General features: G+C 40.7%; 1 protein-coding gene across 2 annotated transcripts in view; it reads left to right on the top strand.

Annotated features, from left to right (window-relative positions):
- STARD9 (StAR related lipid transfer domain containing 9) overlaps positions 1-13,849 on the top strand; it is a gene marked incomplete at its 5' end in the record, with an annotated part of 107,858 nt that overhangs the window by 85,288 nt on the left and 8,721 nt on the right. For both annotated transcript variants that reach the window (XR_014184729.1, XM_082059629.1), the window contains 2 exons: positions 587-1,055; positions 1,925-13,135. Coding sequence is in view for 1 of the 2 variants with exons in the window: in XM_082059629.1 (XP_081915755.1) it covers positions 587-1,055; positions 1,925-13,135 (11,680 nt within the window). The remainder of the gene's footprint in view (positions 1-586; positions 1,056-1,924; positions 13,136-13,849) is intronic.

Raw genomic sequence — 13,849 nt, 5'->3', positions numbered from 1 at the left:
GTGGCTCTATTTAGCTCTGTACAACTGCCTCTTCTAGTTCCCGTGTTAACTCTGCTCTCAGTGCACAGACTTCGGTTCCCTAAGTAACAAAGTTTAACAAGTTTCTTCAGAATAAGTAAAACAGAAGTAACATATTTCACAGTAAAAAGCTAATGAACTCATACTTCACTGCTGTGAATATATACCCTCTGTCTGAAAAGTGCACAGAATTAAACTCAGGCCTTTTAATGCTTCCACTGCATTTTAACAATAAAATTGAGGTGACATTGGAGTGTAATCCTTGGGAAATTGAAATGTGTTCTACTTTTTGCTTACAAGCAAGGTCTTATCTACCAGTGCCCTGAGCTGTATCAGCCAAGGCCCTGCTTATTTCTTGCAGATGTTACCCAAAGCATTATCCCAATGGAGAGGCTTTCAGTGATCAATAAAGTGCAGCAATGATACATTTTTCTCTAAATAGTTTGTCAAGACTCCACTCTGTATGTATAGAAATCATGTTCTTAAATGAGCTCTCAAGGCTGACTAAATTAAGAACGAAGATAGTAACAAAAAATGTTTTTCCTTTCAATCATTGTTTTGTTTACAGACCAGCAGTGGCTTATAAATGAGAATAAACGCCTGGCTGCCCTTCAGCAGCAGCAGAGGGAGTTCGCAGTGCAAACAGAGTCTGCACAGTACACGGAGGCTGAGGTGCAGAGCTCCATCGGGCTGGAAATCTGCCCTTCCCTGCTACAGCAGAATAAGAAGAGACTGGTGCAGCTGGAGCTCTTGCGAAGACACTCCTTAAAAAAGGCGGAAAGAAACATAAGACGGAAAAAGGTCAAATTCCAGCTGGAAAGGATAGTCAAGAAGCAGAAGTTATTGGAAGCCAAGCAAAGCTTAGAGCAGCTGGAAGCTAGCTGCTGGTTCCATGAAGAGTGTGTGAAACAATCCCAAGTCCTAAATGAAAATAACACTGTACAGTCCTCTTTGGATCACCATTTGCAAAAGAGAAGGAAGTCACTGCAGCACAGGCAGCATTCGTTCGGTAACCCACGAGTGCCTCAGGTACCCAGGTGAGTTAATGTCTGCCAATTCCTCTGCACTTTCAAAAGTAATTTAAATTCAAGATATTTTCAGTGGCCACCTGTAATCCAGAATCTCTATCAATGTATTGAAATAGTCCCAAAACTTGCAATGTCCGTGAACTTACTATGTTGTTTGTCACACCGGAGCTATTTGTCCTTTTTCCTTAGGTTGGTACAGCACATTCCCTGCTTAGCTCTTTGACATGGTCTTTCTCGCTGTTTTGTACATTCCTCTCAAGCCTTTCTACACTTTTTACCTCTTTGTGAATGCTTTCCAGAACTGGCTTAAGTCTTGTTCCTGCCTTGTTCGAACTGTTGGTAAATACTTATGTCTGCATCATTTTCTCTTGATTAGTGTCAAACTCTTCCTTCAGAATATTTGTATCATTTGAGTGATTCTGGTTTGGTCTTTTAGGTTGGCCAGCCTTTCTCAGGCTAAATAAACATCTCTACACAATGCCAAACAGTTGGGGTGCTCGGGTGTCTTATCACAGCATGGTCCTGGGGGAAGGAAATAGCTAAACTCTGCTGAGTGGATTTCTATGACTTAGAATCATCCTTTATTTTTAACTAATGTTTGCAGCTTCTTGAGCCTACAGAGACTAAATACCAAGCTGTACGACATAGCATAAACCTGTTCCTTTGTGTTGCAGAACATATTGCAGGATATGTAGGGGATTGTATGGTTACTGACAGAATTTTTTAATTATTCTCTGCTAGAATTTGCTTTAGAAAAGCATTAAGAATTTTGCTTCATGCATTGTTACTCTTAACTACAAGACATCACTGATGTGGAAGCGTTGTTAAGTATTTTATTCAAGCAAGGTTTGGGCTGTATTTCTTTTTTATTTCCACAGCTGTTTGTTGAAGAGGGAGACTGTCTCAAAGTTATCTACCTCACCAAATATTGATCAATGCTGTGAAAGCAATACAACAGGGAGGCTGTCATCTGTAGAATATCTTTACAGAAGAGGTAAAGCCGTTTCTGGGAATGATGACCTTAATGATGAAAAAGTCCAGAGGCAGCTAACTGAAAAACAAAAACCATCTTCATCTGGAAATAAAAGAGGAGGAGAAGAATATTCTAATGATTTTGGTATCATGGCTTATATCAATAAAAATGATCAAAAAATTGCAAAGTTGGATGACAACCCAGGGCAAGCTGGATCTCAAAACCAGACCTCTAAAGGCTCCTCTCCTGATCTTTTTAAGGAGAAAGATGAGCCTGAAACTTTTATTACAGGGACAAGAATGAAAAAAACAAAGGTGCTAGGAGATTTAAATCAGCCTGCAAGTAGCAATCTAGAACAAAATAGAGCTCAGGTATCCAATGAAAAGACTAGAATGGATATCAATGGAAAAGGCCACAGGTCTTCTCTAGAAAACTTTCCTAAAGAAATGAAGAAAACAGTGTATGGAAGCCCACCATCAGCAAATCTAAACCAAACAGCCAAGAACTGGAAGAGAGAGCTGAACTCTGCCTTGCCAAGTCATGAGAAATCATCAGTGGAACAGCAAGAATTTCTGATGGTGGCAACATCAGTAGGAAATCTCACTAAGATGAACACACAGGCACCACTCTATTATGCTGAAAAAAGGTGGCACAGTGCTGAGATGCTGAGTGCTGGAGTGTCCAAAACAGCCACAGATGTACTGGGGAACTGGCAAGAGGATGAGGAAAATGAGATTTCTGATACTGACAGTTCCTATTCTGTAGATTCTCTCTCCTGTGCTTATGCAAAAACTTTCACAGAGAAACTGAAACAAGAAGATTTTGACAGAAATAAATTCCTTGCCAACCCAGAAGATTCTGAGAGTGATGACAGTCAAATGTCACAGGACTCTCTGGTAGAAAAAGAAAATAAAGCCAAAAAGCAGAATAAAAGCCAGTTTCACAGATCAAAGGCCAAACAAGAGCCAGCTAAACTTTACAAAAGCAGAACTGATCACCGTATTTCATCTTTGGTGACATCATATGCAGCTCATAGGAGACTGGGAAAGTCTGAAAGAAGTTTTTCTCTGGACAGCTTAGCTGATGGAGAAGAGATGCCAGCTGAAGATCTGGTAGAAGAATCAAAATCTGATTCATCTGATGAAGTGCCAGCAGAGATCTATTGGAAGTTACAAACTCCTAGGTTGCCAACTATACAGACTGATGAAGACCATGAGTCCAAAGCCTGCGACAGAGATACAGAAGGGACAAATTATGATCTGAAGCTGAGCAGTTCCTTTTATTTGGACACTAAACTGAAGCCTGCTTGCAAGCAGTTGCTGGAGGGGACAAAAGTCTCCTTGGTAGAACAAGAAAGGTCTCTTGACAGAAGACTGTATTACACAGGTGGAAATCCTTTGCTTTCTACTGATGCTTGGTCCTCCTGTGACTCAAAGGTTGACATCAGCAGCTCCAGAATAACAGCACCTTCTTTCCATGAAAATTTGGAAGTTCAAGAAGCTCATCTGTGCTCCTTGAGCAAACCAGAGTTTTGGCTGAAGAAAGATGATCTAAAGCAATCAGCTGCTGAAGTTTCTTTTGTTTCTGGCTCTAAGCAGATACCCAGCATTACTCATTTATCACTTCGTATAAATGAAATAAACACCATTTTCTCCTCTGACACATCAGAATTACCTTTACCTGAAACGATAACAACTGCAAGCAGAGTTTCTGAGAGTGGATCATTAAATAAGACTCTTAAGGGATGGACAAACTCTAATGAAAATTCTTCCTTGGAATCTCAAGATGTCATGTCCTCATTTGTTAGCTCTGTAGGACTAAGCTCCTCTTTTGTTCCTATTTCAGCAAAGCATGATTATTATCAACATTCAAGGTCAAATCATCCTGAACAAGAACAATTGAATGAATTCTCTGCTTACAGGTCCGCCACTGAATGCACACAAACATTCAGCTCTTTGGAAAGCACCTCCACTGCAGACTGCTTGTCACTGGTATCTAGGAGAGAGGAGGATTCTCTCCCCACAACTCATCCAGAGCTGCCAAAAGACCACAGTCTGAAAAAGACACCTTTTATTTCTGTGGTGCCCATGAACATTTTTGAACAGAGAAATGGCTGTGTGGATGCAGACTTAGAGGATGATTTCTTCAGAGCTTCTGAAAAAGATGACCTCAGTGATGACTACAATAACTTGATGACAAAATCAAGTATGACAGATTCAGGCAGCAGAAGTGCATCCATCAGTGCACCCGCTGCTGAATCTTCTACAGGACTTGCTCATAGTCTGACCTCAACACAGACATCTGCGGTAAAACAAGCCCACTTTGGAAACCATGGGCAGCTTTTTCCAAGAAAGGAAATACCAACATATTGTGATGAAGGTTTCTTTCTCAGTGACTTAACAAATAAGAGCTGCTCTCTAGTAAGCAGTTACGAGCTTCAGACATTAGTGGGACAAGGAGCAGAATCAGCTGTTACAGTGGATCTCCTCAGATCTGGGGAGAGTAATTTGGAAGCAATGCAAGAAATGGATTATGAACAAATACCTGCAGAAGAAATAACAACAGATTTTTCCTCGCAGAAGACAATGTATCAATGTAACCCTTTAGCTGTTGCTCACAGTGCAAGTTATGACCAATCTGCAACACCAATAGAGATGTCTGAAGAAGAGATTATCTGTATGGAAACAAGCACAGATAGCTTGGCAGAGATTGTGCCAGAGGTGCCTTCATGCAGAGATAATGAAGAATACGAACCAAAGGATGAAGACCTGTCTTCACAGAATCATTATGAATACAAAAACAAACCTGTTTCAAAACATTATTCCCATGAATGTGCTCTAGCAGATAGTCAGTTAAGTTGCTTATCCCAACAACTTTCAGAAAATTCTACATTATGCATTGATAATATAAGAGAAGAAAGCAGTGAAAGCAAAGAGCACAATGTCTTGAATTATCAGGCTGTAGTTCAGAAAGAATTTTCATCCAAATATGAAAACTTAGGGGTAAATGAAGTAAGTTATCTCAGAGTGAATGTAAATGGGAAAGACCCTGAGACCTTTCCTGCTGCTATTTGTGAGAGTACAAATGATTTTCTCCCAGAATCCAATTCAAGCATATTTTACAAAGCTTCAACAAAAGCTAATCTTTTTCAAAGTGCATCTGAGACTGAAAACTGTGATAAACTATTGGAGCATGTCACAATAGTGAAAGGAGATTGCGATGCTACATCTAATCTTACCATGGAAGTCAGTGCCTCAGAAAGTTATTCTGATGTACCCTCTGGCGGCTTTTGCACGACATGCTCTTCAAAATCAACAGGGCAGAAAAACAGTATGCATAAGATGACTGATGTTTCTGTGGACTTTGATGCAACCATTCTCTTGGAAACAGAACCACAGAACAAATATTTACTTGAAGCAACAGAAGAGAAAGAAGCCTTTCGTGAAAGTGATTGCCCAGAGGATCTCTTGCTTGCTGAAGATGATGTAAACTCAGAATCGGGAAGAGTACTTGAATACAACACAAATACATCAGCTGCTATTTCTCGAGAGGAGAGTCCATATATAAATAAAGAATCCAAGTTCTTAAGAAGCCCGGAAACTGATCCAGAAGAAACTATGGTTCCTTATCAGAACACAAAAGCAAACACTGATGAAGAAATAACAAAATTAATAAATAGTACCACCAACTTAGAAAAAAATGCATTGGAAGTTAAATCCAGACAGACTGAAAGTTTACCTGACTATGCAGTAGCCAAAGTGCAAAGTATAACTGAAGACAGGAGAGGCGAGGATTTTAAGGGCATTAGTCTATCTCAGAATCCAAAGAAACATATTGATATTGTAGCTTGTGAAGGCCAGTGTGAGTTTTATACTAATCTGTGCCTGACAGGTGAAGAGGTGGAGAAAGATGACCTGCAGGTAGGCAGCACTCGGGGAGGACACACTCAGGAATCGAAAGTCCTCGTACATTCTGGCAGCCGACTTGAAACAAGCAGCTTGTGCCAAGAAGAAAGCAAGGAAATAGAAATAGGTATTTATTCACCAGAATTTTCTGTTGCTCCCCAAAACACTCCTTCAGCTGCGTGTGCCCACACAACAGAAGTTACTCAGAATACTTCAGGCTTCCTTGACACTTGTGAGGGACTTTTACAGATGAACAGAAAAATAGAAAATGTGCTTAATACAGCACCTGCAACAGTACTAATCACAAGTAGGCAAGGAAATGTTTCAGCAAAACCTGAAAATGAAGGACAAGTAAATTCTAGAAATGTAACTGAACAGTGTGTACCAAACTGTTTGCCCCAGGAAGACAAGGTTAATGAATGTGAAGTGACTGGGAGTGAAGAACAAATTATGGTGACAAACACCGAGGGGCTGATTATTACAAAGCAAGAAGTCATACGCACAGATGAAAATGTTTTATTTACTGAAGAGTCACCAGCTCTATATCAGATGTATTGTGACAGAGATGACAATGAGGAAATTTTAAATCAGTTTAAGATCCCTGAAAGATACCTGACAGCTTCAGGACTAGAACAGAATATACTGTTAGAAGATGATTCAAGATACCATGATCCTACTGAAATGAGTGAAGATGGTGTCTCAGTGGACTCTGTTACAGATATGAGAAATGCAGTCATGGAAGATATTGATGCAGGTGAATATTCAGTTGATGACAGTACCAGTACTGACCAATATAGAACTGAACAAGACTTTAAAAGTCTCCCCATTAAAGATGACAGCCATATGTATATGAGTTGTTCTGTGCGATATCCTGAGCATGGCACTTCAGAAAACTTGAATATAAGTATTGTTAGAAAAAGACCTGATATTTGTGAATTGGATCCAGTGGGCTCCAGACTTGAGGAGGAGAAAGTGCATTTGATGAATGTTGTACAAATGACCAAAATAGACAAAGAAAAGCAGATGTTTGTAGAAAACACAGAGGAGGTAGAACTGATAATTTCACAAAACCTGAATGAACTGTTCCCTGAAAACAAAGACAGCTGCCAAATGACACACGATGACAGCAGATTAAATGAAGTCTTAAGAGAAAGCCAGTGGGTGTCTACTAGCTTTTCTGGAAATAATGAAGACAGCAGCAAGGAACAAAACCCACCAGCAACACTGAAGTCTACTGAAATAAACCAAGAAGGTTCGCTTAAAGACTCCCCATGCCAGTCTGTAAATCACCTTTCATATCTTGGAGTAAGCGATGATTTCCATCTTGTTCAAAGTGTTCCGACTGCATTGAAAGGACACACAAAGCCATCTGACAGCAGTGCTGGAACTGGAGCTGTTCTGCCTTACTATGAAACATTACTGGAGAGTGAGATCTGTGTTGGTGCGCCTGTCCCAGTCAACAAAACAAGAGAGGACAAATATCTTCCTGATAAAATGCAAAGCAAGAATGTAGCTTTTCTGCAAACCAGGACCACACAGGACCGGCAGGAGGAAGAATCCTTTATATTTAAAAATGCAACCGATTATGCAGTGTCTGGCCAGCCCATCAAAGAGAACAGCTCTTCCACTCCCAACAGCACAGATGATGCTGAGTCTGAAACTGTTGTACTTCAGGAAGGGGCCAAAGGGAATTCATTTTGCTTGGAAAAATTAGATTCTTCTGAAGGTGTAACTCAGGATCATAACAACACTCATGAAGAACACAGTGTGGATTTAATGTTTAATAAACTGTCAAAAGACTGCCTTAATTCCATAGAAGATACAGCTCAAGAGGAGAAGGGTACCATTGTGCCTGATTCAGTGCTCTTGGGTAATTCAAACCTGCTTTCATCTTCAGAGAAAGAAGTGGTGAAAGAGACAGAGGGGGAAGAAATGCATTCTTTTCTCGAAATGTCTTTGCAAAAAATGTCTCCCAGTATTAATACAACTCAGAAAGTACTTCACTCAGGGAGTTTATTGCATGATGAGAAGGCGAAATTTTTAAGCACAAGCTATACTACAACAAAGAGTAAAAATGAAAGTGCAAAGTTTCCTGGTGTAGCTGAGTATCCGTGTGAGCCCAGAGAAATTGAGAGACATGGGACTTCTGAAGAGGGCTGCACAGACCAGCCAGGCAGCACTGCTTCTGAGAATGCTTCAACCCTTTCAGAAGGCCTGAACAAGTCTCCATGGGAAAATTCACACTGTAGTAAAGAGTTTATAAATTACAATAGGAACTCGGACACTTCTGAATGTTCTCCTGGTCTCCTGAATTGTCCAGCATCATCTGCAGCTGTTTTAATTGCAACCAATGGAGACAAAGGTGAAAAAGATGCTGTTGTCTCTGAAGAAACAAAATACTTTGAAAGTGAATCAACTGATTTGAATGTATCTGTAACTTTTCCTGATGTTTCTCAAAAAGGAGATGAAAAGAAAAGTAATTCTGCAATTAAAGAGACCACATATGCTCAGGATAATAAACTCCCTGAAAAAGGTGCAACAACAGATCAAAAGGAGAAAATAATTCAAGGTTCTTACAAGAATTGTAATGTCATAAAAGAAAATAAAATTAATAAGTGCTTAGAACACTTCAGTAACACTTCTAGTGTGACTGTACCAGAATCGGGCCCACTTACTCTTCAGAGCCAAGAACAGACTGGCAGTAAAGAAGCAAAGTCTCTTCCATCCTACTTTGCAGAAGATCCTCCAACTTGCGCACCATTTCAAAGCTCCAAGAACTTCAGTGCTTTTGACGCTTGTTTACTTGATGAGTCAAAATCTCAGATATTTAGTGAGGTGGAGGACTCACTTCAAGATACTTTTTTGACTGAGCAAGTGTCCTCCTGTTCTGCAGATGTGTGCTCTGTAAAGGAAGGAGATTTTCCCCGAGTTTTTGCAAGTGTCAATCACCCATCCTTCACACCATTTTCAGAATCTTCTTTAACTGCAGATACGGGCCGTGGTGAAACTGGCACATACGATATTTCACATACAAGTATATTGAAAGATTCTTCACTTGCTGTTTTGCAAATACAAGACACTCAGTCTGATAAGGCTGTGGTATTTGATGAGCCAATACGTGCTTCAGGAAGTATTTTACTTTCTCTTGCAAAAGAAAACAGGCATTTTCCGGTATCAGACACAGACTCTACTTCATATAAAAAATCAGCTGTAGATGGGGAACCTGTATATGGAAGTAATCGTAAAAAAATTGACAATGATATTAAAGTTGATCAGCACCACTGGGGTAAAGTTCCACCACATGAAGCTTGCACAGAACACATAGAGAAAGTACTAAGTGATAATTCCCTTTCATTACCATCATTAACTTTTTGGGATACTGGAAGGGCAATTCTTGTTAAAGAGGGACAAATGAGAAAAATACTTAACAGAATGGAGGAGGAATTGCATTCAAATACTGAGGCTGAACTTTTTGCAGAAAAAACACAGCAGAGAAAAACATCAAGTAGAAAACCTGAACCTGCTGAAAAGCAAACTAATATATCCTCAAATTCTGCGAATGAATTAATACACTCAGAAGTTACAATGTTGGAAAATCTGCATCCAGGAGATGTTGATGTGGATCCTGGTCACACCTGCAATTCATTTAGTCCAACATATCCCACGTACAGCAGAAGCACTGATCCCAGACGACTGTATCACGCTGTCTTGGGTTTTGAAAAAAACCCTGCAGATCTGCAAGACACTTGTCATTATGTGCCTACAGGTGGACAGATAGAACAGGCGCCAGACAGAACAAATACGGATGGTAGAAAAGAGATTTTACTTTGCAAAAATAACATGGGTTCAAGCATTGATAGCCCTGCTGATGATGCTGATTGTTCAACAACGGAAGACACTGTAATGCGGAATAAGACTCTGAAATCAGAAAGACTAAAGTTTTCTGTACTTAATAATGAAAGTACCTCTGTAAAGTTTTTACCAGAAAACCATTATTTGCCTCCTCAAGAATACAAATCGGTGCAATTCAGGAGCAAAAGATCATATTCTACTACACGGAATACAAAGAACTATAAACAAAGTCAACAGAGGCCTTATTTACAAAGTCACAGACTATCAGCCCCAGCTATTGCTGTCTCCTCTGATACAGAATATACTCCAGAAGCTTCATCTAAGGCAGATCATTTGTTGTATTCTGCATCTAAATCACTACAAGATTTGAATATGAGTGTAGAGCCTCCATCACCAACTGAAGATGATCTTTATGGAGTTGAAAGATTTTCAAAGCAGGAATCGAAGAACTTTTTACAGGTTAAATCTAAACCCAGATTTCAGCAAAGAGCAGCGCAAACTAAGAAGCTTGCAAACTATGATCCCAACAATTTACAAAATTTTGCAGCGAGAACCCAAAGCAGCCAGGCTTCAAAAGACTGTACTACTCAATCTCCATCATCCTTACTGCACACAGCTCACAGTTCTGCGGGTGCAGAAGCAAATGTCCATTCAAAGAATAGCTCTGTGGCTCAGTGTAGTGAAGGGAAAGCTGAAGAAGCTGGATATCAGCCAGAAGCAGGTTTATTTTTCCAAGACAATAAAGATACAATGCATTTTAGTTCAAGTGATATCAACCCGTATATTCATCCATGGCAACAAAATGGATCGTGCAAAATTGGCTGGAAACAGTATGTTTTTGGAAGTGCAAGTGATGTCTCTTGCAATCAAATGCCTTTAAATCTGGAAAATCGTAAAGTTATGAGATGTTCCAGCGTAGACAATGGATTGAATTCTCAAAATTCTCCTTTTCATTCTCATCTCAGTTCATACGCTACAGCAAAAGTTTTATCAAGCACTTTAAGCAGCATTGAAGGTCTTCAAGGATGGGACGGTGTCAGACAAGACTTTCAATCTGCATACTCAAGTGACAGTACCAAGCAATACAGCAACATATCCAGTGAAACACTGGAAACTAATCCAGAAAATAACACTGCTGAATTTGGGAATCCGTCTGCACAGCCTGGTAACTCTTCAGTGCAGGTTGATGAAATTGTGCTGTTATATCCTTCTGAATCCGAAAGGTCTTCCAGAAAACCACCAGGGATTACCTGTGAACAGGGAACACAAACAGCAATTACAGGACGGTACAAAAGGCAGAGGAGGCATCAGAGAAGTTATACAGATGTTTCTGCGAGAAGGCAGGAAACAAACAGAGATTTATTTCACCAACCTTCTTCTTGGACAAGCATGCAGAACCTGTCCATGCATCTGTCACAGCTTCTTCAGAACACTTCTGAGCTGTTGGGAAATCTCTCCCATCAGAGTATCATAGATAATGAGCAGAATGCAAAAATCAAGCAAAGAGGAATGGAAGACGCTGTAAAGGTTACTAGAGCAGATAGCGGCACTCAGACTACAGCAGATGTAGGCACTCAAACTGATATTTTGGAAGAACCTCAAAGGAAACATGAAGAAAAACAAGTGGAGCCAAAAATGGAAAGAGAATTGAGGGAAGCTCAGGCAGTAAATGTTGTTTGGAAAGGAATAGATGCAGATGCAGTAGGTAAGATTCCCCAAGGGAAAGAGGAAACGCTCTCTCTTGAAGGAAGAACACAAGAACAAACAGGGATGAGAAATCTGGGCAATCCTGACTTCCATTACAGTCTCGACAGCATTTTGGAAGACTCCTTCATGCGTCTGCCTCTCTTACCCAGAACCTCCACTCCTATGTTAGATTTTCAGAAAACATCATTAAATGCACACCAGAATGTTGCTTTCGCTGGTACCAGAGTTTCATCCGTCACATCATCTTTGCTGAGTTCAGGGCAAGACAGTTCTTCATGCACTGTAGTCAGCAGCCCTACTAATAGCACCTCTCAGTCTCCATCATCTTATGCTCAGGATAAAAAAAGTGTCAATGAACTAGAGGTTCCAGCAGAAAGAAAATCGTGTTACAAAAACACCCTGCTAGTTGATAGGGCCTCTTCCCCTATTCTTACTCTTAGTGCTAGTCCCAGCAGCCACACTGCTTTCGGCAAGTCTCTCTGCCCTGTTAAGGAACCCCTTGGGTATTCCAGTGGTGCCTCAAGTCCCCTTCACAACCAGAGAAAGCAGAGGGTGGGTCCACAGTCCAGCACACAACCTCATGTGGACAGTTTTTCACAGACAGAAACAGACAGTGAATCCAGCACTTCTAGAGAACATAAAGGTGTAAGAAAGAAATCTGGAAGTTTCTCAGATAAGAAAGTGGCCAAAGAACTTTTAGGGCAGGATGTTTCAAAAGACTTGGAACAGCGGCACAGACTCACGGTTGACACCCACACTACCGTCTGTGCAAAACGACTGTATCACTCCAGCAGTATGTTGGAGGTGTCGGGCCAGAGAGAAGTTTTAACAGGTGACCTTGGAGACCGCAGCCCACTGACACGTTCGCTTCGTTGTATGTACGTCACGAGGGGGGGAAAAGGTTCTTCATCTGGAATCGGACATGAAAAATATGTTGGTAATTCTGATACTGCTTTGATCCATAACTACTCACCTCCAAATGCTGACTTACTTTTTAATAAAAAAATTAATGCCACTCATTCAAGCAAGACAAATGCTGGCACATCCTCAGAACCTCTGGTAGAAGCGTCTTCTCTACAATTTCATGATTTCTTCTGGAAAAAAGAGAGCAGCTGCACTCCCCTGCTCTCTGATGTGAGCGATGCGCAAACTTCCTTCCAAGACGACAATACAGATTATGTCACCGAAAGTGACTGTGACACTGAAATTCTTCTCAAGAAAAATACTGCTTTTACAAAGCCTTACAGGCCTCGGAGCTACAGTCTCCGTGACTTGCCTATACACAATAAGTTTAGCAACTGGTGTGGTGTTAAGGGCAGCCCTCCGCCTTCGTCACTCAGCTTGAGCAGCAGCGTGACTGATTTACAAAGTCAGGCAGAAAAGAAACCTGGAATCACACGAGCAACAGAAATGGAAGGGAAATCCCAGCTCGGTGACAGCAGGAGCAGAGAGATCGAGCGACTTCAGAGGGAGCGTGCCCGGATCATGTCCGGCCTCCACCTGGACCTGCACCAGCAGCCACTCACTGTGGAACTGGCTGAGGCCAAGCTCAGCTATGGCATTGGGGAGACGGACGCCCTGCTGAGGGTGCTGCAGAGCGGGACCGCCGATGACCTGGTGGCCGTTCCAGTGAAGCAGCAACTTTACGAAAGGTAAATTACTTAAAGTAGCGTTGTTTTGAGTGTTTCGAATACGCTTCATGCAGCATAAATAACATTTAGAAATGAGCACTTAATCACTTAGTCACAGTGAGCGAGCTATTTGTGAAGAGACACAGTATTAAGCTTATTTTATACACAGTTAAGTAATGCATGTAAGACAAAATTTTGGGGTTGCTGCAAGAAACTAGGGAAAATATAAGATTCCGTGTAATGCAAATCCAGTGTCACCCCACTCTTAAAATTTCTAGCAGCTATGGGGATGATCATGTCTACCTGGTGATCATGGGAAGATATTTCATTGATTTATTGCAATGTAAGAATAATTGGTACACCGTGTTAATGGGAAGATCTCGTTCATGCTTCTGTGAATAAATGCTGATGTATGAATATACAAATGAAATTTTAAAACCCTATAAATATACAAAATAAATTATGTAAAAATCAAGATCATGGATTCTTGCAATTGCATTATAGAACTCAGTTTAGGAAGCTGTTGTAACTAAAAAAATTCTAGGAGTAGCTACATTAATCTCTGTCCTTGATTTGCCTCTCGGCCACTGCAAGCAGTAACCGAGACCCTCTTATGCATTCCCTGCTCTTATAAAAGCAGTGGGCCTGTAGAATTTCTGCATCATCTGTCGGCATGTAGCCAAAGGCATATTTGCCAGGGGAGTGTATGGTATTAGATTCCCATGAATTTTACAT

Source organism: Streptopelia decaocto, assembly GCF_964273445.1.
Source record: "Streptopelia decaocto genome assembly, chromosome: 7".
Classification (NCBI taxonomy): domain Eukaryota; kingdom Metazoa; phylum Chordata; class Aves; order Columbiformes; family Columbidae; genus Streptopelia; species Streptopelia decaocto.
This window is presented reverse-complemented; position numbering and strand designations above follow the sequence as displayed.